The following is a 25,747-nucleotide window of genomic DNA, read 5'->3' on the forward strand; positions in this document are numbered from 1 at the left end:
CGCTCTAGGTCTGGCTGCAGCTCTGCCCACAGCTCCAGTAATACTGGCCTCGGTGAACGAAAACGGCTCATGAGCCAATTGTTGTAGTTTGACAGCAGATCTTCTCGTTCTCTAAACACTCTCTCATGCCTAACGTTACCATTTGCAGGTCTTCTAACGAAGCCAAGGCTGCCATTGTTAATACCATTTTCTTCATCAGTTTGTGCATGCTTTTATATCCACCCATGGTTGCAAACCTGTGTGTGTTGTGCATTAATGTGTCCCATCGCGCACATCGCTCTGAGGACTACTTGATTTCACATTATTGACAGTTACTCAGCATCGCCACTTAGTGTCACCAAAGGAACAATAGCTGTGGAAATGGGCGTACGCCAGCCATGAAGTTGGTCATTTTACTTTTGATACGTCTTAACGTTGATGTGGACGTGGGCGTACGCAACCTTGATGCATGAGGCCCCTGATCACTGAAGGATTTAGTTCTTTATGTTTGTTGCCATTTATCTGAAGGTTTATGTCAGGTTCAGTGATGACCTAGGATCACAGTCGACATCGTGTTTTTGTTGCAGTAGCTGCATTAGAGTTGATTTTCTGGGACACGTTCAGTAACATAATCAACATAATAACTCACTGTTATGTTCTCTGTAATTTAAAGTTTTTCCACGTTTCAATCTGGCCTTGTGATGTAGAAACAGAAGCGTGTTGGATTTCAAATTTCCTCCAAGTGTCTCATATTCACAGAGCACAAGATTGCTTCATCAAAATAAACCTGTGGAGCAACTCTAAACGGGTTCACTTAAGTCACGGTAACTGTGTTCACCTTCTTTCACCAAGTGATGTGGAGACAAACACATTCTTATCTGAGCCCAGGTCCGACTGTACTGCTCCTGCTTCTACCAGAAACTTGAAGCAGCCTGAACAGACTCATCATTTTAATGTTCATCAGTTAGTCAGAGAAAGCCCGCGTTTTTCTCTGACTGTGTGCAGATGCAGTGAGTTGAAGGTTGACCCATTTCTGCCCTATGCTGGTCAAAGACTATTTACTGCAGCGTTAATTGAAACATTTACCACTTAACACAGTGATGAGGTTGGAAAACAGTAGTTAAACATTTACTATTGGAGGCCACTGAACTCCCTGCTTCACCAACACCTCTGAGAAGTGTCTTTTTTAGGGAATGTAAAACTTTCCTAGGGAGACCAGAACCTAGAATATAGACTGTGATCATCAGCTGAAACCTGAACCAGTCCCACAATGAGTCTTGGAGTTGTTTTTACATGACGACACCAATGAACACATTTCAAACACAAACATGTAAACTTTTATTCTCAGTTAATATTAGAGGATTTATCAGATTTATCTCCAGGCCATTCCTAGAAATCCACGACTCAAAGCTCTGGAAGTAAGTTTTATGTTTAAATGTGTTTTGGTCTCAAAAGGACATTTCCATTCATAGTATTTTGAGACAGGCTGCATTTAGTTATAAAATAAATACGTCCCTGGGCGTAAAAAGGACATATAAAATTAAAAACTTAAATAACTTTATCAAATGAAACACTGGTTTCCTCCTTCCTTCTCTAAACCTTTATAGTCAACCATCCAAACATAAACAGTGATTTGATCCTTGTGATTGTCTTTGTCTCTGATCTGATTTCTGTTGAATTGTGGGTAATGGAGTCGTGAGATGTCTACGTTGTAGCTACAAATCAAAGCTATTTGTTCATTTATTATTTGTAACGTGTGAAATGAAACAAAAATATAGATTTTGCTGCAGTGTTTAAGAATCTGTTTAGATTACGATCTAAAAACGTGTCTTTTTAAGATGATTTTTGTTTTTAGTTTTCATCTTACTTAGAGGTTGGTGAAAAATCAATTCCACCTCTGAATATTTGGTGTCCAGTGTAGAAGGATGTTCTGGGTTATTTTATCAGTATTTGACCTGTTCATTTAGCATTTATGAGCAACATGTAGTTTATTAAATGGTTTATCACACACTATAGTTTAGTTGAAAGCAGATATGAAGACATTTGATGAGAGGTTTGGTTTAGGAATTTAAAATTGTAAAATAAGACTTTTTGTAATTACTACACTTACAGCTAGTGTATTATTTTCATTCTTTTTAAATACAATAAACTGGGCTTTGTTCATTCCAAAAATTTCATGTAATTGTCTCACAACACCCAAGAAGAACATCCTCGTCTACCATCCACATGTCCTTTGTAAACCACCCCCCACCCCCACCCATGCTGAAGTTTTCATCAATCACTGGCGTCTTGGAGAAGAAGGAGTACATAAACTCTGTACGTGTTTCAGGAAATAAGACAGTGTCTCAGTTATACTCTCATTAACTTCACTATATTTTCTCCATCAGATTCTAGTCAGATCCTGGAATGAAGACACAAGTCAATATTTCATTTCCTCTTGGTGAAAACCCTTTATTCATTATTTAAACCTTCAGGTTGTTCACACATTAAACTGGTTAAACATCAGCACAAGAAGTAAAAACTATCATTTGATCAATAGTCACCATGATGATTCCAGTTTTATGAATTAGTACAAATCTCTACTGCAACTTAACAACAACAACCAAACACGTTAATGTAAATGTAATCACAGATTTCTGTCTGTACAAAGTGATCAACAACATATCAGTGATAGAGGAAGGTCTACTGATTCCTCTGATATGAAGTGGAAGAGAAACAACAACAACAACACAAATACATCAACACAAATATTCATCAGACATTTAGAGCTCAGACAAGTTTACATTGTCATGGTAATAAAAGTCCTCATGAGCAGTGATATCCTCCATGGCTAAACAGACACAGGAAAGAGCTCCACCTAAAGAAAGTGATGAAACATCCAGAGAACAACTATTAAACATGTCAAGGTAGCAGCCATGATGTTTGACTGACAGCTGATCTCTGAGCAGAAACACCACAACAATGAACTCTCAGCAACAAACATGGAGAGAAAACAAGTTGATGAAGAGAAACACAGAATTTAACTCTCTGGTCCTGAAGTTACCTCTGTCTACTTCACTTTAACCAACTCAGCACTTGATTCAATAGACCAACCACCAAACCAAGCAGCAATCCTGAGTCCAGCATAGAGCGGCTGAGTGAATGTGGTCTGGACTCTGTGGAGGAGAGTCATGGTTTCAGAGACGCTGTAGAAGGACAGAGTACCTTCTCTGTGATCCAGGTACACTCCTACTGTGGAGGAAGGAGGAGCTGAGATGGGAGTTTGGATGTTGTTGTAACAAATTGTAGAACTGGAACAATCTAATGTCCAAGATTTGTCATTACGTCCAAATCCACTTTCCTTCCTTGCTCTGCTGATATTCTTGTATGTGACTGCTACATCAACTCTTCCTCTCCACTCCACCTCCCAGTAACAACGTCCAGTCAGACTCTCTCTACTCAGGACCTGAGAACAATCAGTGAATCTGTCTGGATGATCTGGATAAGACTGTTGTTGTTTCACTGATGTTACTTTCCTGTTCCTCTCAGTCAGTACCAGACGTCTGTGTATTGTGTTTGGATCCAGTGTGATTTCACATGAATACTTTAAGAATTCATCTCTGGTCTTTGGTCCTGGTTGTGGCAGTAAAACATCCACTTCAGTCACTGTCTTTGAGATATTTGTCCTTGTCTCTCTCAGAATGTCCTGTAGTATCTTTCTGAGCTCTGTCACAGCTGCTTTCACGTCCTCAAAGTTCCTCAGAGGACGGATATTGATGCTGGATGAGCGTGTAGATTGACTGAGTGGTGACAGTGAGGGGTAGTTGTGTAGAAACTGGTTGTGATCCTCTGTGTCTGAGAGTTGCTTCAGCTCAGCGTCTTCCCTCTTCAGCTCAGTGATCTCCTGCTGCAGCTTCTTCTGAACCTCTTTGACTCGACTCTTTTCAGTTTCCTGCTGGGATCTGACCTGCTTCTCCACATCAGAGCTGCTTTTCTGGAGGAGACGGATCATCTCAGTGAACATCTTCTGACTGTCCTTCACTGTTTTATCAGCAGAGTGAGCGATGGCCTTCAGCTCCTGTTGAAGCAGCTTCACATCTTTCTCTTTGTCCTGGATCATCTGCTGGATGTTTTGTCGTCTCACCTCCACCTCTCTCTGCCTCTCAGTCCTTTCTGCTGCAGCTGAGACTGTGTCGTGGCCTTTATGTTCATCCACAGAGCAGAGATAACAGATACTCTGCTGATCAGTACGACAGAACATCTTCATCACCTCACCATGACAAGAGCAGATGTTCTCCTGGAGCTTCTTGGAGGGATCCACCAGCTTGTGTTGTTTAAATGTAGGTGACTTATAGTGAGGTTCAAGGTGTTTCTCACAGTAAGATGCCAGACAGAATAAACAGGACTTGAGGGCTTTCAGTTTTCTTCCAGTGCAGACATCACAGGCCACATCTTCAGGTCCAGCATAGCAGTGATCAGCAGGAGCAGCTTGGAGTCCAGTCTTCTTCAGCTGCTCCACTAAAACTGCTAACATGGTGCTTTTCACCAGGACAGGCCTCGATGGGAAGAGTTGTCTGCACTCAGGACAGCTGTGGATTTTCTTCTTGTCCTCTTCATCAAAGTGGCTTTTAATACAGTTCATGCAGTAGCTGTGTCCACAGGGAATAGTCACCGGATCCTTCAGTAGATCCAGACAGATGGAACAGCTGATTGTTTCTTGATCAAGTTCAACTCCTTTCTGCGCCATCTCTGCCCTCGTTGTCAGTGACTCAGGGAGTTTCTCTTTCTTGGAAGTGAAATTATTCTGAGCTCTGATCTAAAAGTCATGTATTTGTACAGTGAATGGGGCCAGTCAGCTCTTACACTTCTCCACATGTTATACAGATCTAAAGGGGAGGGAACCAGGAAGTACGTGGACAGAGTGGAGCCGCTGTGTCTGAGAGCAGGAAGTAGAGTCCATTGTTATAAAAAGCTTCAGAGTCTTCCTCCAGACCAAACCCATCCAGGTCTCCACTGCCCTTCCATTCCTCATTACCTACTAACCATCTACAATGAAATTACTTAGAGCAATTAAAAACTATTTTCAGTCCATTATGGGATCAAACCAACCCCACGATGACCTCACAAAAATCGCTGCATGTAGGAAAAATAAAAGCCTGACATCAAGATGACCTGGTCACATCGAGGGTCAAACCTGGAGCTGACCTGAAAGCTGGTCCACACAGTGGTTATTTCAAACAATGAAGATGGATTTATGCAGAGGTGTCAAAAGTACACACATTCCTTACTCACGTATAAGTATAGATACCTGTGTTTCAAAAGAGTTTAGTAAAAGTTGATGTATTGACTCATCTTTTTACTCAGGTTAAAGTGAAAAGTGTAGGCTCCAAAACATACTCAAAGTAGAAAAGGATAAAGTAACCTTTGAAGAACAAGACCACCATTTTAGTGAAAAGCTGACTGCACTCCATGACCCAGAGCAAGCAGAGAAAAATGAAGTGACGTGAATACAAAAAGCTCTGTCGGCCAGTCTTTTCTTAACACATCCAAAAAATAAAACAGCTGTAAAAGATTGAGGGATTGCAAACTCAATGTATATGGTGTTCAAACTTTATTGGTATGCAAATAGATATTACACATGCATATATTATCTGTCACAACAGACTTCAAAGCCTAGACGGTAACATTAAATGCATACCCTGTGACTAACTTCTAATAAACAAGAAATCATAAGTAGGACTTTAAGTGCATCTATGTGAGAACTACCCACAACAGTGTGTGTGTTGGGGGGAGAGGCAAAAGAAAGTTCCTTCAAAAAACAGGGAAGTAACTACGCTGCCAAAACCTCACGTATAACCTTACATAAAACATTTTGTGCACATGTGTGAGGACAGAGATTCCAAACAGGCTGTGTGTGAGTGTGTTTCCACAAAACACATGCCCTTTTTGGTGTGAATATCAGTCCAGCTGTGCTGAACAGTCTACTGAGGCTGGTAGTGGAGAGTTAAGTCTTACTGACAGGTTGAATACTGTCGGGAAAGAAGTACCCCCATTGCATCACCCGGGCATCCCAAGTAAGTCTCCAACTGTTGGTCATTTTCCTGGGAACTACGGTTCTGTTTGATTGCAGAAAAGAAGTCGTCGTCCTCTGAAGAATGGGAGGTTTCACCTTGATTCTCCACAGCTTGCTCTTGCAAATGACTTTTGATGTAGTCGAGGCCTACGGAATAAAAGCAGACTTAGGACCAAATTGGAATCATGGAATTAAATTATTGGAATCAGGGAACTGGATTACCACATGATTAATATAGTTTGCATCTGTAAGCATCTGTCCAAGTCGATTTTCAAGGCCTGCGAGGAGTGCATCAACCAAAGGTCCACAGAACTTGATGGAAATGCGAAGGTGCTGGAGCTTAACCTTGAGTAGTGTTATTGTAGGTACCAACCATCCCATCTGCACACTACTCTGTCCCTGCAGAACATCAAACACTTTTGACACTTGACATACTCTGCTAGAAAAGCCAGCTCAACAGGAATGTTATGCAGAACTATTATGCACTGCTGATCAACTTTTAAAGAGAACTGAAAATCATACATAATGGTGGATGTGTATTAGCAGCATTTCGCATCTTGAACGATCCTTATAAACATCAGGCTACCACATATTACAATCATTAAGCTTTAAAAAGCAATTATGCAGGTACATACATGGGTATCTTCAGTTCACTGCAGACAGCAGCAATGGCGCCTTCTCCTTGTTCTCTGGAGATCCGAATGATCCTTTCAACAGCAAAAAAAGCGAGTTCCACCTTGTGTCATTTGACCTCAGCAGCTATGGTGGATCTTGCACTTTTGTTCCACAGACTTGTGCACTTTGCAAATGATGAACGACAGAGACGCTTGTAGACTGTGATATTTGCTGACATTTGTTTCAGACACATCAACAGTTGATCCGAAGTTGATGAGGTGGCAGGCGCAATGGTGGTGTTTTGGAAGCTGACATTCCAAGCCATCGTCTTCATCTAAAATGGCTCCGGCTTCAACAAACTCAACATCAGCATTTTCCATCTCTTCATCATCATCTTAAACTTCCTCCTACTCATCATCGTATACTTCACCACTCTCTGCTGGAGGTGCCAGATTGTTATTTTCATCAACATGACCTTCACAAAATTAGAGCCGTTATCAGTTGTGGTGCAGGTAATCTTTTCACAGATGTTAAACTTTCATTCAGGGCACTGGCAGTGACAGGAAAGGTATGGGACCCTTTAAGCTGCTTGCAGGCTAGGGCAGCACAACGTCTCTGGAGAGTTTGGGGTTCAAACCAGCGTGCTGTGACTCCTATAAAATACGTCGCCGTGAGGTCCAGCAATCAGTCGTTGTCGCAATAAACTCAAGTTTGCCAAGAGCTGTTTTCAGATTATTTCTCATGACCAGTGCAGCCTGGTCTACTCTGTTTTTAGTGGTGCCATACGACATCGCTGACACATCAGGTTGTAGGTAAAGAACTAGAGCTTTGAAACCCGGCTGCTCAACAACACTCAGAGCGTGCAAAATCCATGACCACTTTATCAACACTGGCCTGTGACACTCTTCTGGTCTCCCAGAGTTTTGGTTGTTTGGAGGCTGGACCTTCATCCGTCGCTGTGAGCCTTTTGGAAGTGAGGGTTGTGTACCTCTCCAACTGATTTATGTGTTTTCTCTGGAGGTGAAAAGCAGACATTCGCCATGTTTCTGATGGCGAATTCTTGAATGCCAAAAGTTTGTGGCGTTTTAGTAAATGCAATTTACAATGCATTCTCCAGGAGTCCTTCTTGCTGCTAGCTATTTCAAACATTTCTCGGAGGTAAGGCCAGGGGTGTGGGATGTGCTGGTCTCCACTCGTCTCTCCATCGTCCAAGGGATCTTCACTAACACTCACCACTTTTATCAGTCATTTTTTCTTGGTACCACTTTCATGAACAATATGACTTTCTGACCGCCGTTTAGCCACCTGGTTTTGTTTTTTTGTCTTTCACCCTTCAGGGCGCGAGTGCTCTGTAAAACCTGGATGAGATTAGCAGCCACTTCAGGAGTAAGACAGCGTTTCCTCATCACTTTCAAACTGGTGATATTAAAAAAAAACAGACCAGCTAGACCAACGACAGAGGACTCAGACACGGACAGGCCATAAGATGAGACCAGGTCCTCCGTTACATGTTGTGTAAAATCAAGACAATGTAAACTATGTTGTATATTGATGTGTTGATGAAAAGAAGTGATCACTGCTGACAAGTCTTCTCTTGCATTTAAAGAAATGTTTATTGCATGAAAGAACAATGTCAAAAACTCATGCTGAATCTGAGGGACCTTCAGGGACCAACTGTAGAATTCCCTGCTGCTCAGTTCCAACACACTCCTTATATGTGGTATCTTTTCACCAAAAACTCCACATTAATGAACAAGACCTTGAGCCCTCAGGGCTAATATTTTACAGAGTAATTAACCTTTTAACCTTTAAATAATGAACACATTCCCCAAACCCAGAAAAAGAAAGGGAGACAGGACCATACACGGCAACTGTTTAAAAGTTCTCTGGACACACTGTTAAAAAGAACTCCATGTACAAATACAGTTCATGTACAATACTGTGAAGCCCAGCTCATGTCAGGGTAAGGCTTATATTAACATGTTGAATATATTCAGTTTGTCTTGATGATTTATCTCAGGACCTGGTAGGCTTTTCTACCGTTGCATACAGACTCTCTGGCAGATGGTTGGTTTTAGTCTTAGTGGATCCTTTGTACAACCCCAGAACGAGCTGAATCATCATCTGCTGAAAGCTGATTCAGTTTTTGGGGGGGTTCAGACCTTGAAGAATAAAAAGACAGTCAACATTTTTACAAGTGTTTGATCATCTGTACCCTATCCTTGAGAAAGTACACGTTTCTATTAGCATGACATCATAAGACAATGAGTGCAGATTTGGCCTCAGTCTTGTGTTCACATTATTCTTAGTTTTCATGCTAATGAGCAGTGATTTATTTCTGTTTTTGCTTTCATCATTAGTTCATCGTGTTACCTGGACACTTGAACATGCACCAGTATTATATTAACTACCTAAAAAGGCAGAAACCATCATTGAAAAACAGCTATTTGAAGTGTAATTTATTGTTTTAGTTTTCGCGTTTTAGTTTAAGACCTATACTGCAGTCAGTCACCAGGGGGAGCTCTAGCTGCTTTGGCGTCACTTTAGAGGAGCCGTACATCTTTAATATGCACTCTATGGACCCGAGGCCAATTTGGTTACAAGTCAGGAAACATGAACAATAAACAGACTATTTCATCAGAAAGTCAGGAATTCATCAGTAAGTTCATCAGTTTATTATGAGGAGAAGAAGCTGGCACACTGAAGGTATTAATGAACTTCTAAAGTTGTTCCTGTGGAGTCCAAATGTCATGCATGTGTTAATATCTCTTATGTCACACAGACACACACTTAAAGTCTCCATATGTGATGTTTTATAATGTGGGTGATCACAAGTGAAGGATTCAGAGAACGAATGATCTTAAAGCAGCACATAGACTAGAGGCTCTAAAACACAGGTGCTTGTCTCAACATTTGTTGTTTCTGAAGAACAGCTGTAAACTACCATGAAAACTAAATACAGAATAACTTTAACTGTATGATTAGTGTTACTGGATTGCTGAATAAACAGTACTAATGGGTGAGGCAGCAGGTAATAAAATAGATTCATCTTTCTGTTTTGTAATAAATAAAAAAGATACAATAACTTACGATGGCAGTAAAATGCAACAAGCATCATAAGGACAACAACAGCTATCACAGGAATGACAATTGCACTAATAGGGTGCGAGGCGATGTTCAGACCCTGTACAGCGTTATGTCTTGGAAGCTTTACCTTTGAGCAACTATGTCCTAGAAATTCAGAAATAAAACAGTTTTCCTAGTTAATCTGTGGTGATGAACAGAAACATAGATGTTTAGTCCAGAGGTGAACAGTTTAAGTCTCACTACAAGTGGATATTATTTTACAAGAAAACCCAAACAAAACTCAGCATCAGTGGACAATTTACTGATTGACTGTACTGGTTCTGTGTCTAAATGTCTTAACAGATGCCTTCATTTATATTTAAAATGAGTTTAAAACAAATTTATATTTTCAAGACACAAAATTAGAGAACAAATGTCTTTTATGCATCTAAATTGCTCGACTGAACCCTAATAAGTATAAATAAACTTAAACTGTAAAACTACTGACTTTCAAAAGATACTTCAAACCCACTCATTTCATTTATTTAATCAGTCTGTCAGTCTCACCAGCATGTAGGGGACAGAGATCCTGAATCTGTGTCTTCTTCTGAGTCCAGCTGACTTGGTTGCTATGGTTACAGATGATTGCGTCATTGAGCAGGTGGACACGGAGGGAAGCACCAGAGTTGGTGACCTTTGACTGGTCTCCTCCCTCCTGAGAGCAGGTTTTGGTGTCACATGTGAAAGTGCTGCTGATGTGCGAGTCCTCTGTGCTGCAGGTCACAGTGAGGTTACAGGAGTCTGAGCTGATGGACACAGAGTCTGGATTCAGATCAACTGGAGACACTGGACCTGATGGAGGAAAGTAGGTGTGAGGAGGTTTACAGACATGACAGCAAATGTTCTCTGTCAGTGTGTGAAATGTTCAGAAACCTACCTTGAACTGTGACCATGTATTTAGCTACTGTTTGTTCTTTATCTCCTACCACACGTGCTGTATAAACTCCACTGTCGTCATCTTGTAGATTCTTCAATTTCACTGAGTAATTTTCCACAGAGAACTCAACTCTTCCAGTGTAACTTTCAGAGACTCTTGGTTTTCCACCAGGTGAATATCTTACTAAAACTTTGCTTGTATTAAATGTCCAGACAAACAAATCAAATTCCTTTGTAGCATCATCCATGACTTCCAGAAGTACCTCATCTCCTCTCTTCACAAACACATCAGTCACAGCACTGGACCCTGGAAAACAGTAGATACATAATAATGACATTAAACATCAATCACAAATAGTGTGTTACTGTAATTCATTTCCGACACAATAATCATTTAAAAATGTTCTCAAGTACATTAGTTAGTTTAGTAGATAGTTTATCTTGTGCTAGTGTAGCATCGTGTCTTGGAAGCTTTACCTTTGAGCAACTATGTCCTAGAAATTCAGAAATAAAACAGTTTTCCTAGTTAATCTGTGGTGATGAACAGAAACATAGATGTTTAGTCCAGAGGTGAACAGTTTAAGTCTCACTACAAGTGGATATTATTTTACAAGAAAACCCAAACAAAACTCAGCCATCAGTGGACAAGTTACTGATTGACTGTACTGGTGTCTAAATGTCTTAACAGATGCCTTCATTTATATTTAAAATGAGTTTAAAATAAATGTATATTTTCAAGACACAAAATTAGAGAACAAATGTCTTTTATGCATCTAAATTGCTCGACTGAACCCTAATAAGTATAAATAAACTTAAACTGTAAAACTACTGACTTTCAAAAGATACTGCAAACCCACTCATTTCATTTATTTAATCAGTCTGTCAGTCTCACCAGCATGTAGGGGACAGAGATCCTGAGTCTGTGTCTTCTTCTGAGTCCAGCTGACTTGGTTGCTATGGTTACAGATGATTGCGTCATTGATCAGGTGGACACGAAGGGAAGCACCAGAGTTGGTGATCTTTGATTGGTCTCCTCCCTCCTGAGAGCAGGTTTTGGTGTCACATGTGAAAGTGCTGCTGATGTGTGAGTCCTCTGTGCTGCAGGTCACAGTGAGGTTACAGGAGTCTGAGCTGATGGACACAGAGTCTGGATTCAGATCAACTGGAGACACTGGACCTGATGGAGGAAAGTAGGTGTGAGGAGGTTTACAGACATGACAGCAGATGTTCTCTGTCAGTGTGTGAAATGTTCAGAAACCTACCTTGAACTGTGACCATGTATTTAGCTACTGTTTGTTCTTTATCTCCTACCACACGTGCTGTATAAACTCCACTGTCGTCATCTTGTAGATTCTTCAATTTCACTGAGTAATTTTCCACAGAGAACTCAACTCTTCCAGTGTAACTTTCAGAGACTCTTGGTTTTCCACCAGGTGAATATATTACTAAAACTTTGCTTGTATTAAATGTCCAGACAAACAAATCAAATTCCTTTGTAGCATCATCCATGACTTCCAGAAGTACCTCATCTCCTCTCTTCACAAACCCATCAGTCACAGCACTGGACCCTGGAAAACAGTAGATACATAATAATGACATTAAACATCAATCACAAATAGTGTGTTACTGTAATTCATTTCCGACACAATAATCATTTAAAAATGTTCTCAAGTACATTAGTTAGTTTAGTAGATAGTTTATCTTGTGCTAGTGTAGCATCGTGTCTTGGAAGCTTTACCTTTGACCAACTATGTCCTAGAAATTCAGAAATAAAACAGTTTTCCTAGTTAATCTGTGGTGATGAACAGAAACATAGATGTTTAGTCCAGAGGTGAACAGTTTAAGTCTCACTGCAAGTTGATATTATTTTACAAGAAAACCCAAACAAAACTCAGCCATCAGTGGACAATTTACTGATTGACTGTACTGGTTCTGTGTCTAAATGTCTTAACAGATGCCTTCATTTATATTTAAAATGAGTTTAAAATAAATTTATATTTTCAAGACACAAAATTAGAGAACAAATGTCTTTTATGCATCTAAATTGCTCGACTGAACCCTAATAAGTATAAATAAATTTAAACTGTAAAACTACTGACTTTCAAAAGATACTTCAAACCCACTCATTTCATTTATTTAATCAGTCTGTCAGTCTTACCGCCATGTAGAGAACAGAGATGCTGAAGCTGTGTCTTCTTCTGAGTCCAGCTGACTTGGTTGCTATGGTTACAGATGATTGCGTCATTGAGCAGGTGGACATGGAGGGAAGCACCAGAGTTGGTGACCTTTGACTGGTCTCCTCCCTCCTGAGAGCAGGTTTTGGTGTCACATGTGAAAGTGCTGCTGATGTGTGAGTCCTCTGTGCTGCAGGTCACAGTGAGGTTACAGGAGTCTGAGCTGATGGACACAGAGTCTGGATTCAGATCAACTGGAGACACTGGACCTGATGGAGGAAAGTAGGTGTGAGGAGGTTTACAGACATGACAGCAGATGTTCTCTGTCAGTGTGTGAAATGTTCAGAAACCTACCTTGAACTGTGACCATGTATTTAGCTACTGTTTGTTCTTTATCTCCTACCACACGTGCTGTATAAACTCCACTGTCGTCATCTTGTAGATTCTTCAATTTCACTGAGTAATTTTCCACAGAGAACTCAACTCTTCCAGTGTAACCTTCAGAGACTCTTGGTTTTCCACCAGGTGAATATCTTACTAATTTTTTACTATTGCTTGTATCAAATGTCCAGACAAACAAATCAAATTCCTTTGGAGCATCATCCATGACTTCCAGAAGTACATCATCTCCTCTCTTCACAAACACATCAGTCACAGCACTGGACCCTGGAAAACAGTAGATACATAACAATGAAATTATTATGTTACTGTAATTCATTTCCGACACAATAATCAATTAAAAAAAATCTCAAGTAAATTTATCTTATCCAGATTTGAGAAGGAATGGATCGAATTAATTGGTGATTCTTAATGCTTATTCAAAATAAAGAGTAAATGTCAACAACAGCAGGATGACATTAATGCAACTCTGACTGGCTTTTTTTTTATAGGGCCTGTGGTGGTCCTGCTGTTCTTGTTGCTTCCGTTTTTCCGTGTTTTTGTTCTCTCCCTCCGTTTCCTTCCTCCATCACCTGACCATCGTGGCTCTTCAGAAGGAATGCTGTGGCTCCCCTACAGTGCCAGATATTTCGCCAATTCTCGGTTTGTGCCAGCGAGAGAAATCTCGAGCGACAGAAACAAACTTCCAGATGAAAGGGTTTTTTTTCTCTCATCGTCTCTGATTTTTCTTCCTTTTTGTTGCCTCCGTGCTGACTCAGTCTCCTGCCCAAACAGCTGATTTTGTGTGTTTTTTTTTTCTCCTGGAGTTTCCAGCGCTTTCTTTCTGCTTTTTTTTCTCTCGGTTGGATTTTCCTTTTTGTACTTATCTGCCAGTGTTTGGTATAAACTTGATAGGAAACATCAACGAATACAACTACAAAAAAAGATTTTTTACCTTGAATTCGACTTGAATACAGCACAAAAACAGCCAACAAGAAAGATTTATGTGCCATTTCAAAACATGCGAAGATGACCTGACTGCAAACCAGATCTGCTCGCCCCGAGTATCGGGTAAGACTGGGCGTATCAAGCTAAATATACCAAGGCTTATCGATACTAGCGTTCTGAATTCGATACTTTTGTTGTTTGTTCCAGCAAATTACTTGTCGCAAAGTTCATACGAGCGCAGCTTCTCTACAAGTTTGTGCGATGCAGGAGCTTCTCATTCCTCACTTGTAATAAAAGGTGGATATGGACAAAGTTTGACGCTCAAATCCTAGAATCACAGCTGGTACTAAATTGGAAGAGTGGAGGAAAATGAATGAGCCAACATTTCCCTCTCTAAGTAAATTTTATATTTATTATTACATTGTCGCTTTTTGTGTATTTTGCTTAATTGACTTTACTACCGACTTTATTATCCATTATTTTGGTCATGTTTACATTGTTATATATATATATATATATGTATACTTTTCAATTGTTTTATATTGTAATCAGTCAATAAAAAATGGATTACTTGCCTAAATATTTGTCCTTTATTTTGCCCCTTAACCATAATCAACTATCTAAAGGTGAAATTACGAAGTTATTCAATGACCATGATGTTCCAAGAAAAAGAATCGGTATCGGCGATACTAGACCTGTATTTACTTGGTATCGGATCAATACCAAAGTTCCCATCATCGCCCAGCCCTGTCCGCCGCTTCCAGATGACGTCAACTATATGTTCGGCCTGTTTGTTCAGTTCAATTCGACTCGAACTGCGAGTTTATTTTGCACAATATGTTTTGAAGAGGAAGCTCAATAAGGTTTTTTTATTTATAATTTTTAACATTATCCATACAAAATACGAGTGAAACCATTTAAACTGTGTCGGCCTGGACTAAAAAATAAATAAAGTAAAAGAAAAAAGCTGTTGAATCTTTCAATGAATTTTAAAAGTGAGACACAGAAAGAAACACTCAGTAAGCATCAGATCCACTCATCAAACGTTTCTTTTTCACTAAAATTTCCGAACACACACACACCCAGGGTGGACCAAACAGCCTGGACTGGACCAGGTCCAAGTCCAGGTTTCTTACATGTCCAGGAGCCTCATGTACAAAGACTTGGGTGGATTTCTCACTGAAACATGGGGTGCATTAAAATCCAAATGAAAATGTTTCCTGTTGACAAAAACGAATTCATCCTGTGATGGCTTCTGCTTTTGTAGCAATGTGTGTGCAGTCAATAGCTCCGATTACATCAGGGAAACCGGCTCTGGCCTGTTCATCAGCAATGAGTGGGAATGTGTTGGTTGTACCTGGATGACATTCTGATGATCCCGTCCCACACAGCTGGCATTGCTCGGCTCAGGGTTGACTGACTCACTCCTGACTGGTCGGCCAGTTCACGTTGAAAACCCCCTGTTGCCAGGAACCCCAGAGTGGTCAGCACCTGCGTGGGCAGGTCAACCCCTGGCTGCACGATGTGTTGCGCTCTAGGTCTGGCTGCAGTTCTGCCCACAGCTCCAGTAATACTGGCCTCGGTGAACGAAAACGGCTCATGAGCCAATTGTTGTAGTTTGACAGCAGATCTTCTCGTTCTCTAAACACTCTCTCATGCCTAACGTTACCATTTGCAGGTCTTCTAACGAAGCCAAGGCTGCCATTGTTAATACCATTTTCGTCATCACTTTGTGCATGCTTTTATATCCACCCAGGGTTGCAAACCTGTGTGTGTTGTGCATTAATGTGTCCCATCGCGCACATCGCTCTGAGGACTACTTGATTTCATGTTATTGACATTTACTCAGCATTGCCTCTTAGTGTCACCAAAGGAACAATAGCTGTGGAAATGGGCGTACGCCAGCCATGAAGTTGATCATTTTACTTTTGATACGTCTGAACGTTGTGTGGACGTGGGCGTACGCAAAGTTTCTAGGCGGACGCAACCTTGATACATGAGGCCCCTGATCACTGAAGGATTTAGTTCTTTATGTTAGTTGCCATTTATCTGAAGGTTTATGTCAGGTTCAGTGATGACCTAGGATCACAGTCGACATCGTGTTTTTGTTGCAGTAGCTGCATTAGAGTTGATTTTCTGGGACACGTTCAGTAACATAATCAACATAATAACTCTCTGTTATGTTCTCTGTAATTTAAAGTTTTTCCACGTTTCAATCTGGCCTTGTGATGTAGAAACAGAAGCGTGTTGGATTTTAAATTTCCTCCAAGTGTCTCATATTCACAGAGCACAAGATTGCTTCATCAAAATAAACCTGTGGAGCAACTCTTAACGGGTTCACTTAAGTCACGGTAACTGTGTTCACCTTCTTTCACCAAGTGATGTGGAGACAAACACATTCTTATCTGAGCCAAGGTCCGACTGTTCTGCTCCTGCTTCTACCAGAAACTTGAAGCAGCCTGAACAGACTCATCATTTTAATGTTCATCAGTCAGTCAGAGAAAGCCCGCGTGTTTCTCTGACTGTGTGCAGGTGCAGTGAGTTGAAGGTTGACCCATTTCTGCCCTCTGCTGGTCAAAGACTATTTACTGCAGCGTTAACTGGAACATTTACCACTTGACACAGTGATGAGGTTGGAAAACAGTAGTTAAACATTTACTATTGGAGGCCACTGAACTCCCCGTTTCACCACCACCTCTGAGAAGTGTCTTTTTTAGGGAATGTAAAACTTTCCTAGGGAGACAAGAACCTAGAATATAGACTGTGACCATCAGCTGAAACCTGAACCAGTCCCTCCATGAGTCCTGGAGTTGTTTTTACATGACGACACCAATGAACACATTTCAAACACAAACATGTAAACTTTTATTCTCAGTTAATATTAGGGGATTTATCAGATTTATCTCCAGGCCGTTCCAAGAAATCCACGACTTGAAGCTCTGGAAGTTCTATGTTGAAATGTGTTTTGGTCTCAAAATGACATTCCCATGCATAGTATTTTGAGACAGGCTGCATTTAGTTATAAAATAAATACGTCCCTGGGCGTAAAAAGGACATATAAAATTTAAAACTTAAATAACTTTATCAAATGAAACACTGGTTTCTTCCTTCCTTCTCTAAACCTTTATAGTCAACCATCCAAACATAAACAGTGATTTGATCCTTGTGATTGTCTTCGTCTCTGATCTGTTTCTGTTGAATTGTGGGTAATGGAATTGTGAGATGTCTACGTTGTAGCTACAAATCAAAGCTATTTGTTAATTTATTATTTGTAACGTGTGAAAGGAAGCTAAAATATATATTTGGCTGCAGTGTTTAAGAATCTGTTTAGATTACGATCTAAAAACGAGTCTTTTTAAGGTGATTTTTTTCTTTAGTTTTCTTCTTACTTAGAGGTTGGTGAAAAATCAGTTCCACTTCTGAATATTTCGTGTCCAGTGTAGAACGATGTGCTGGGTTATTTTATCAGTATTTTACCTGTTCATTTAGCATTTATGAGCAACATGTAGTTTATTAAATGGTTTATCACACACAACAGTTTAGTTGAAAGCAGATATGAAGACATTTGATGAGTGGTTTGGTTTTGGAATTTAAAAATGTAAAATAAGACTTTTTGTAATTACTACACTTACAGCTGGTGTATTGTTTTCATTCTTTTTAAATACAATAAACTGGACTTTGGTCTCAACAATTTCATGTAATTGTCTCACAACGCCCAAGAAGAACATCCTCGTCTACCATCCACGTGTCCTTTGAAAACCACCCCCCACCCCCACCCAGGCTGAACTTTTTATCAATCACTGGCGTCTTGGAGAAGGAGGAGTACATAAACTCTGTACGTGTTTCAGGAAATAAGACAGTGTCTCAGTTATACTCTCATTAACTTCAATGTATTTTCTCCATCAGATTCTAATGAGACCCTGGAATGAAGACATAAGTCAATATTTTATTTCCTCTTGGTGAAAACCCTTTGTTCATTATTTAAACCTTCAGGTTGTTCACACATTAAACTGGTTAAACATCAGCACAAGAAGAAAAAACAATTCATCTGATCAATAGTCACCATGATGATTCCAGTTTTATGAATTAGTACAAATCTCTACTGCAACTTAACAACAACAACCGAACACATTAATGTAAATGTAATCATATCAATCAAAGCGATCAACAACATATCAGTGATAGAGGAAGGTCTGCTGATTCCTCTGATATGAAGTGGAAGAGAAACAACAACAACACAAACACATCAATAAAAATATTCATCAGACATTTAGAGCTCAGACAAGTTTACATTGTCATGGAAATAAAAGTCATCATGAGCAGTGATATCCTCCACGGCTAAACAGACACAGGAAAGAGCTCCACCTAAAGAAAGTGATGAAACATCCAGAGAACAACTATTAAACATGTCAAGGTAGCAGCCATAATGTTTGACTGACAGCTGATCTCTGAGCAGAAACACCACAACAATGAACTCTCAGCAACAAACATGGAGAGAAAACAAGTTGATGAAGAGAAACACAGGATTTTACTCTCTGGTCCTGAAGTTACCTCTGTCTACTTCACTTTAACCAACTCAACACTTGAGAACAAACCAACCCAGATTCCAGCATAGAGCGGCTGAGTGAATGTGGTCTGGACTCTGTGGAGGAGAGTCATGGTTTCAGAGACGCTGTAGAAGGATAGAATACCTGCTCTGTGATCCAGGAACACTCCTACTCTGGAGGAAGGAGGAGCTGAGACAGAAGTTTGGATGTTGTTGTAACAAAATGTAGAACTGTCCTTTGAACGATATAATGTCCAAGATTTGTCATTACGTCCAAATCCACTTTCTTTCCCTGCTCTGCTGATATTCTTGTATGTGACTGCTACACCAACTAATCCACTCCTCTCCACCTCCCAGTAACAACGTCTAGTCAGACTCTCTCTACTCAGGACCTGAGAACAATCAGTGAATCTCTCTGGATGATCCGGATAGAACTGTTGTCGATTCACTAGTGTTATTTTTCTGTTCCTTTCAGACAGTACCAGATATCTGTGTACGGTGTTTAGATCCAGTGTGATTTCACATGAATACTTTAAGAATTCATCTCTGGTCTTTGGCTCTGGTTGTGGCAGTAAAACATCCACTTCAGTCACTGTTAGTGAGATGTTTGTCCTCGTCTTTCTCAGAATGTCCTGTAGTCTCTTTCTGAGCTCTGTCACAGCTGCTTTCACATCCTTAAAGTGCCTCAGAGGACAGATATTGATGCTGGATGAGTGTGTAGATTGACTAAGTATTGACGGTGAGGGGTAGTTGTGTAGAATCTGGTTTTGATCCTCTGTGTCTGAGAGCTGCTTCAGCTCAGCGTCTTCCCTCTTCAGCTCAGTGATCTCCTGCTTCAGCTTCTTCTGAACCTCTTTGACTCGACTCTCTTCAGTTTCCTGCTGGGATCTGACCTGCTGCTCCACATCAGAGCTTCTTTTCTGGAGGAGACGGATCATCTCAGTGAACATCTCCTGACTGTCCATCACTGTTTTATCAGCAGAGTGAGCGATGGCCTTCAGCTCCTGTTGAAGCAGCTTCACATCTTTCTCTTTGTCCTGGATCATCTGCTGGATGTTTTGTCGTCTTACCTCCACCTCTCTCTGCCTCTCAGTCCTTTCTGCTGCAGCTGAGACTGTGTCGTGGCCTTTATGTTCCTCCACAGAGCAGAGGTAACAGATAATCTGCTGATCAGTACGACAGAACATCTTCATCACCTCATCATGATGAGAGCAGATGTTCTCCTGGAGCTTCTTGGAGGGATCCACCAGCTTGTGTTGTTTAAATGTAGGTGACGTATAGTGAGGTTCAAGGTGTTTCTTACAGTAAGATGCCAGACAGAATAAACAGGACTTGAAGGCTTTCAGTTTTCTTCCAGTGCAGACATCACAGGCCACATCTTCAGGTCCAGCATAGCAGTGATCAGCAGGAGCAGGTTGGAGTCCAGTCTTCTTCAGCTGCTCCACTAAAGCTGCTAACAAGGTGTTTTTCACTAGGACAGGCCTTGATGGGAAGAGTTGTCTGCACTCAGGACATCTGTGGATTTTCTTCTTGTCCTCTTCATCAAAGTGGCTTTTCATACAGTTCATGCAGTAGCTGTGTCCACAGGGAATAGTCACCGGATACTTCAGTAGATCCAGACAGATGGAACAGCTGATTGCTTCTTGATCCAGTTCAATTCCTTTCTGCGCCATCTCTGCTCTGTGTGTCAGTGACTGACAGTTTGTGTCATTTGAAGAATTTACAGTTGAACAGTTTCTTTTTGAGGAAGAGTCGAGAGGCGTCACCAGACTGTTGTTCTCGGAAGAGGAGTGACCTGAAAGAATTTGACTATTAAAACATAAAACAATAAAGTTTTATTAACCATACAGACATAAAAACAGCACAAAGTACAAAACAGTACACACTTGAAGGTCTAAACATTTTCCTTCTTACAGTTCTGGCCTGTTTCATGAAGACAGTTTTATTCACGGTCAAGCGTAAATTCTTCCTAGTTTTTCTTGTTAAATCTAGTTATTTATCCAACCTACTATAATCCTTAGTATGTCCGAAAAAGAAATGAATTTACACTAATCCATAGTGATGTGAACTGATGCATCGGGCCTTTCCACAACATTTTCCAGATAAAGTCAGGACTTTGACTTGGGCGTTCCAAAATATTCACCTTGTTCTTCTTTAACCATTAAGGCTTCTCTTTGATCCTAATTTTTTTATTTTGTGGTTATGTCCAGCTGCACTAATCATACCAGGAAATAAAGTCTCTAAACTCTCTTAGATAGGTGTTTACTCCAAGCAAAGATAACATTTATTTTAAAACAAAGTCATGAAATAAGGTTCAAGGCTTTTTGGGGCCTTTCTATATAGTTTTGTTGTAAACCTCTGCAAACTTTGTCTCTTTATTTTACTATTGCTGTTTTCACTTAACTTTAATCTCTCTACATATCTTTTGTAATGAGCACATAAATGTAACTGGTAAACAGGTGGTGGACACCCCATTCATTTGTGAAATATCGTATTAAGAATCACTTTAAGGTCTTAAGAACTGAATTGAAGAAGCTACTTGGATCTCATGGAGTTAGATTGTGTTTGCTTTCATCATCATCACTGACATAAGGCACTGAGGTAAATACAGAAGGAATTCATTCCTTATAACTAATTACAGCATCATCTGATAAGTGTCTACCATAACGAATTGTCTTTACAATTTCAGTGTAATCAAGGGTTGCCACCAGTCCTGTAAAACACGGAATCATCCTTTATCTGTTGACTGTCTAAATCCGGCCTACTCCACAGACAAGAGAAACACCACAGTTTTGGACTTTCTTTTCTGCATTCTTGAATAAACAGACATACATGATTAGTGTTTGTTGTTTTTTGTTCTCAGTTTGTTTAGTTTATATTTTCAAAGTTTAAATTAATATTAGGCCCAAGACTGTTAACACATTTAAAAACCAAAAAAAAGAAGCTTAAAATCTCTCCTCAAACACACGGGGAGCCAATGCAGAGATTTAAGAGGAGGAAACTCATTTACAGAATACTGATAAATCTGCACAGCCATTCTTTTAGTAAATCAGTAGTTCATGACTATAGATGAGCGTTAGTAGTAGATCAACTAAATCCCCAGGATCATTCTTAGAAACAGCTTCAAAGCCTTTCTCCAGACCAAACCCATCCAGGTCTCCACTGCCCTTTCGTTTGTCTTCACATCCTCACCATCTACAATTAAATTATTTAGCGCAATTAAAAACTACTTGGAGGCCATTATGAAAAACTAACCCGACAATGACCTCACAATAAATGCTGCATATAGGAAAAATAAAAACCTCACATCAAGATTACCTGGTCACATCAAGGGTCAAACTGTAGTATAATTTTAAAGGGGCTAGGAAAAATGTATGTCTGCCTAATGTATATCTACTGTACTCCTCACAAGAGCACATGTGTAGGGGTACATAATATGTCTAAGATAGTTGCACTTATTGCACTTGGTAAAATTTAGTTTGTTCATAATAAACTTTATTATTTAAAAAAAAGTTGGAGGTGAAAATAAGGGTGTAAAATGGGCAAGAGGAACTTTACAATAGTGGGAACTTAGGGCAATTCTGAAGTTATTGGTGTAATGTAAGTGGATAAACCTTGAAAACGACCACACACCCCAGCAGATAGGACGAGACCACCTGCCTCCCAAGGTCACGAATCCTCAGCAACACTGTCAATGACCATTTAAATTATTAAGTTAAATAAATAATTAAAATAAACTAAAATTAGTAACTTAAAACACTCTTTATCCAGTATAAATATATTATAAAAGTACTTAGATTTTAAAATAATTTAGAGCAGTGGAATAAAAATATGGAGGACCTCAGGGTCCCTGAGGGTTGATCAAAGTAAGTCAGACAAATGAGTAGGCCCAAGACTGTTAACACATTTAAAAACAACTAAAAGAAGCTTAAAATCTCTCCTGAAACACATGGGGAACCGATGCAGATATTTAAAACTGTTGTAATGTGTTCCCGCCCTCTGGTCCTCGTCAGCACTCGTGCGGCTGAATTTTGTAACAATTGTAAGTTGGAAACGGTCTTTTTTGTGAAGACCAGAGAGTAGAGCATCACAATAGTCCAGACGTCAAAAGATAAAAGCATCAGCACCTCCGTGTCAGCCTGAGACAGAAACCATGGACAGACTAAACAGGACTTGTGTCCCGGCCCCCGGATCGTCTCAGCACCACCAGATCTGGCTCAGCGGGTCATCTCAGCCCCCGAGCTGCTGGCGTCTGCTCTAGTCCACATCTCTGTTCCTGGGCCGGCTGTCCTAGTCTGGGCCTCCGGGACGCCCATCAGAACTGTAGAGACTCCTTGGAGCTGGTTCATGGTTTGAGTTGTGTTGTTGTTTCCTCGTCTTGTTTCAGTCCCATAGTCTTAGTCCTCTGGGTTTTGTGCCTATGTAACTGTCACCCATGCCATGCCTTTTGTCTCCATGTTCTAGTTTTTGTTGCTATGCAATGATTTTTATCACGAGCCATGTTTCTTGAGTTCTTTGAGTTTTGGATTACCTGCCATCTGCAGCTCCTTCACTTATTAAAAACCTTTTGTTTGCACCCCGGCTTCATCACCTTATCGTCCTGCACCTGTGTCCTTACCTCCTTTCCACTTGACATTATCACATAGGAGATAAATATTAACCGCAGCCTCGACAAAGTCCTCTCGATCTCTGATAAATATTTCTACCATCGTCTCTCGGTAACAAAAGGCATCACGTGATTCAGTCAAGAGGTCACATTGTACATTGCTGTGTGTCTTTATAATAAATCCATGTGTTTAAATGTCCAGGTCATGTGATAGAAACAGTCCAGTCTTCATGTGCAGTAAGTGAATCCTCTGCTGATTCTTGACTCAGTAGACTTCTCTATGCAGGACTTTGATGAATCATCATTCCAATAGAAATACAGTGTCTCAGACAATTTTACACCCAGTGTCCCGAAACTACATTTGGCTTTATTTTGAGTCTAGTTTCAGATCTTAATGGGTTGACTGGGATCCAACTGAGACCAGAGTCTAAACCATATCAGGTAGGATCCTGTTCTGATGCTGCAGGTCTGCTCTACAAACAGAAAAGGACTTTCAGCTCTGGTCACATGCATCTTCATGACAGGAGGAAGGAGGGTGAGAACTTTAAAGTGCAGATAAAATCCCCTGCACTGTACTGATGCTGTTTGTGAGCCTCTCACTGCTTTTAGGACTGGCTCAGGCTGCTGGAGCTTCATTTGTAGTCTGCACTGTTTGTTGGACTGTATGTCTCTGCATCAAAGGCCCAGTCTGGAGGAGTCAGACGTCTTTAAGGTCACACCAAGAAGATAGATGTCTGCATGTAACTGGACAGAGCTGCAACCAATCAGAGCAACGAGTCGTGTGACACGTGCTTCTGGACAAACGCCTTAAATGCTGTTTAACTGTTGATCCTTTAAAGTTATTTCACTGTCAACATCACTTACCACAGATTCAACAGCACAATCTAAACCTCTCACTTCTCTGATGGCAGCCACAATGTTCTGAACCACTTTAACTCCACGTCTTTGTACGTGCGACTGCATCGCTGTTGCTCTTCTGTCCGTCACCACATGATTTCACTGGAGCCGGCAAATCTTTGCCGGAGCAGAAACAGTTCCCAACAGAGAGACTCCAGACCAACGTTACTCCTTGTGGAAGGAGGAAGTTCTGGCTTCCAGGTGATCAGAGGCCTCCACTGGACCACGAATAGGTGCTGCTGAGATTTATTCAGGAAAGTAAAGATTACACAAGCAGGTGGATCAAATCTTTGATGAAACTCCAGATTATTTGAATATTTAGTTGAAGATGAGGAACATAAGTCTGACAGTAGATACTCAAATCTTCATCATTTGAACTGGAGGCTACGATTCAATGTGGGTCTGTCAAAGGAGAAGAACAGTAGAAGACGACAAGAGAAAATCAGCACTTAAAATCCTCATCACTGAAGGGTTTAGTTCTTTACGTTTGTTTCCATTTATCTGAAGGAGACAAACACATTCTTATCTGAGGCAAGGTCTGACTGCACTGCTCCTGCTTCTACCAGAAACTTGAAGCAGCCTGAACAGACTCATCATTTTAATGTTCATCAGTCAGTCAGAGAAAGCCCGCGTGTTTCTCTGACTGTGTGCAGATGCAGTGAGTTGAAGGTTGGCCCATTTCTGCCCTCTGCTGGTCAAAGACTATTTACTGCACCGTTAACTGGAACATTTACCACTTGACACAGTGATGAGGTTAGAAAACAGTAGTTAAACATTTACTATTGGAGGCCACTGAGCTCCCTGTTTCACCACCAGCTCTGAGAAGTGTCTTTTTTTCAGGAATGTAAAACTTTCCTAGGGAGACCAGAACCTAGAATATAGACTGTGACCATCAGCTGAAACTTGAACCAGTCCCTCCATGAGTCCTGGAGTTGTTTTTACATGACGACACCAATGAACACATTGTCTCATTTATACTCTTATTAACTTCACTGTATGTTTTCCATCAGATTCTAGTGAGATCCTGGAATGAAGACACAAGTCAACATTTCCTCTTGGTGAAAACCCTTTATTCATTATTTAAACCTTCAGGTTGTTCACACATTAAACTGGTTAAACATCAGCAAAAGAAGAAAAAACAATTCATCTGATCAATAGTCACCATGATGATTCCAGTTTTATGAATTAGTACAAATCTGTACAGCAACTTAACAACAACAACCAAACACATTAATGTAAATGTAATCACAGATTTCTTTCTGTACAAAGTGATCAACAACATATCAGTGATAGAGGAAGGTCTGCTGGTTCCTCTGATATGAAGTGGAAGAGAAACAACAACAACACAAATACATCACTACAAATATTCATGCGACATTTAGAGCTCAGACAAGTTTGCATTGTCATGGAAATAAAAGTCATCATGAGCAGTGATATCCTCCATGGCTAAACAGACACAGGAAAGAGCTCCACCTAAAGAAAGTGATGAAACATCCAGAGAACAACTATTAAACATGTCAAGGTAGCAGCCATGATGTTTGACTGACAGC

At 40.4% G+C, this 25,747-nt stretch overlaps 3 protein-coding genes across 7 annotated transcripts in view; all 3 read right to left on the reverse strand.

The window, feature by feature from the left end:
* The window catches only part of LOC125010938 (tripartite motif-containing protein 16-like), a 26,263-nt gene extending 21,203 nt beyond the window's left edge, over window positions 1–5,060 (reverse strand). Inside the window, exon 1 of the mRNA XM_047589897.1 lies at window positions 2,837–5,060. Within this exon, the coding sequence (XP_047445853.1) occupies window positions 3,029–4,705 (1,677 nt within the window). The 5' untranslated portion in view covers window positions 4,706–5,060 and the 3' untranslated portion in view covers window positions 2,837–3,028. The remainder of the gene's footprint in view (window positions 1–2,836) is intronic.
* The window catches only part of LOC125010910 (T-lymphocyte surface antigen Ly-9-like), a 17,281-nt gene extending 2,898 nt beyond the window's left edge, over window positions 1–14,383 (reverse strand). Inside the window, exons 1-8 of one of the 5 annotated variants that reach the window (XM_047589854.1) lie at window positions 14,156–14,383; window positions 13,177–13,488; window positions 12,807–13,091; window positions 11,911–12,216; window positions 11,541–11,825; window positions 10,650–10,955; window positions 10,280–10,564; window positions 8,252–8,808 (exon numbers count right to left, since the gene is read on the reverse strand). In XM_047589854.1, the coding sequence (XP_047445810.1) occupies window positions 8,786–8,808; window positions 10,280–10,564; window positions 10,650–10,955; window positions 11,541–11,825; window positions 11,911–12,216; window positions 12,807–13,091; window positions 13,177–13,488; window positions 14,156–14,213 (1,860 nt within the window). In that variant the 5' untranslated portion in view covers window positions 14,214–14,383 and the 3' untranslated portion in view covers window positions 8,252–8,785. The other 4 variants (XM_047589852.1, XM_047589853.1, XM_047589856.1 and 1 more) reach the window with 4 other exon arrangements.
* A 3,691-nt stretch (window positions 14,384–18,074) lies between these two features.
* Window positions 18,075–20,389, reverse strand: LOC125010942 (tripartite motif-containing protein 16-like). The gene has a single exon (XM_047589905.1). The coding sequence runs from the start codon at window positions 20,365–20,367 to the stop codon at window positions 18,706–18,708; it is 1,662 nt and encodes a 553-aa protein (XP_047445861.1). The 5' UTR covers window positions 20,368–20,389; the 3' UTR covers window positions 18,075–18,705.
* Window positions 20,390–25,747: the final 5,358 nt, after the last annotated feature.

The sequence above is a fragment of the Mugil cephalus genome, chromosome 7, assembly GCF_022458985.1.
Source record: "Mugil cephalus isolate CIBA_MC_2020 chromosome 7, CIBA_Mcephalus_1.1, whole genome shotgun sequence".
In the NCBI taxonomy this organism is placed as follows: Eukaryota; Metazoa; Chordata; class Actinopteri; order Mugiliformes; family Mugilidae; genus Mugil; species Mugil cephalus.

Bases quoted from the DNA above. Each gene is read 5' to 3' on its own strand.
- LOC125010942 (XM_047589905.1), bottom strand. From the start codon at position 20,367: ATGGCGCAGAAAGGAATTGAACTGGATCAAGAAGCAATCAGCTGTTCC.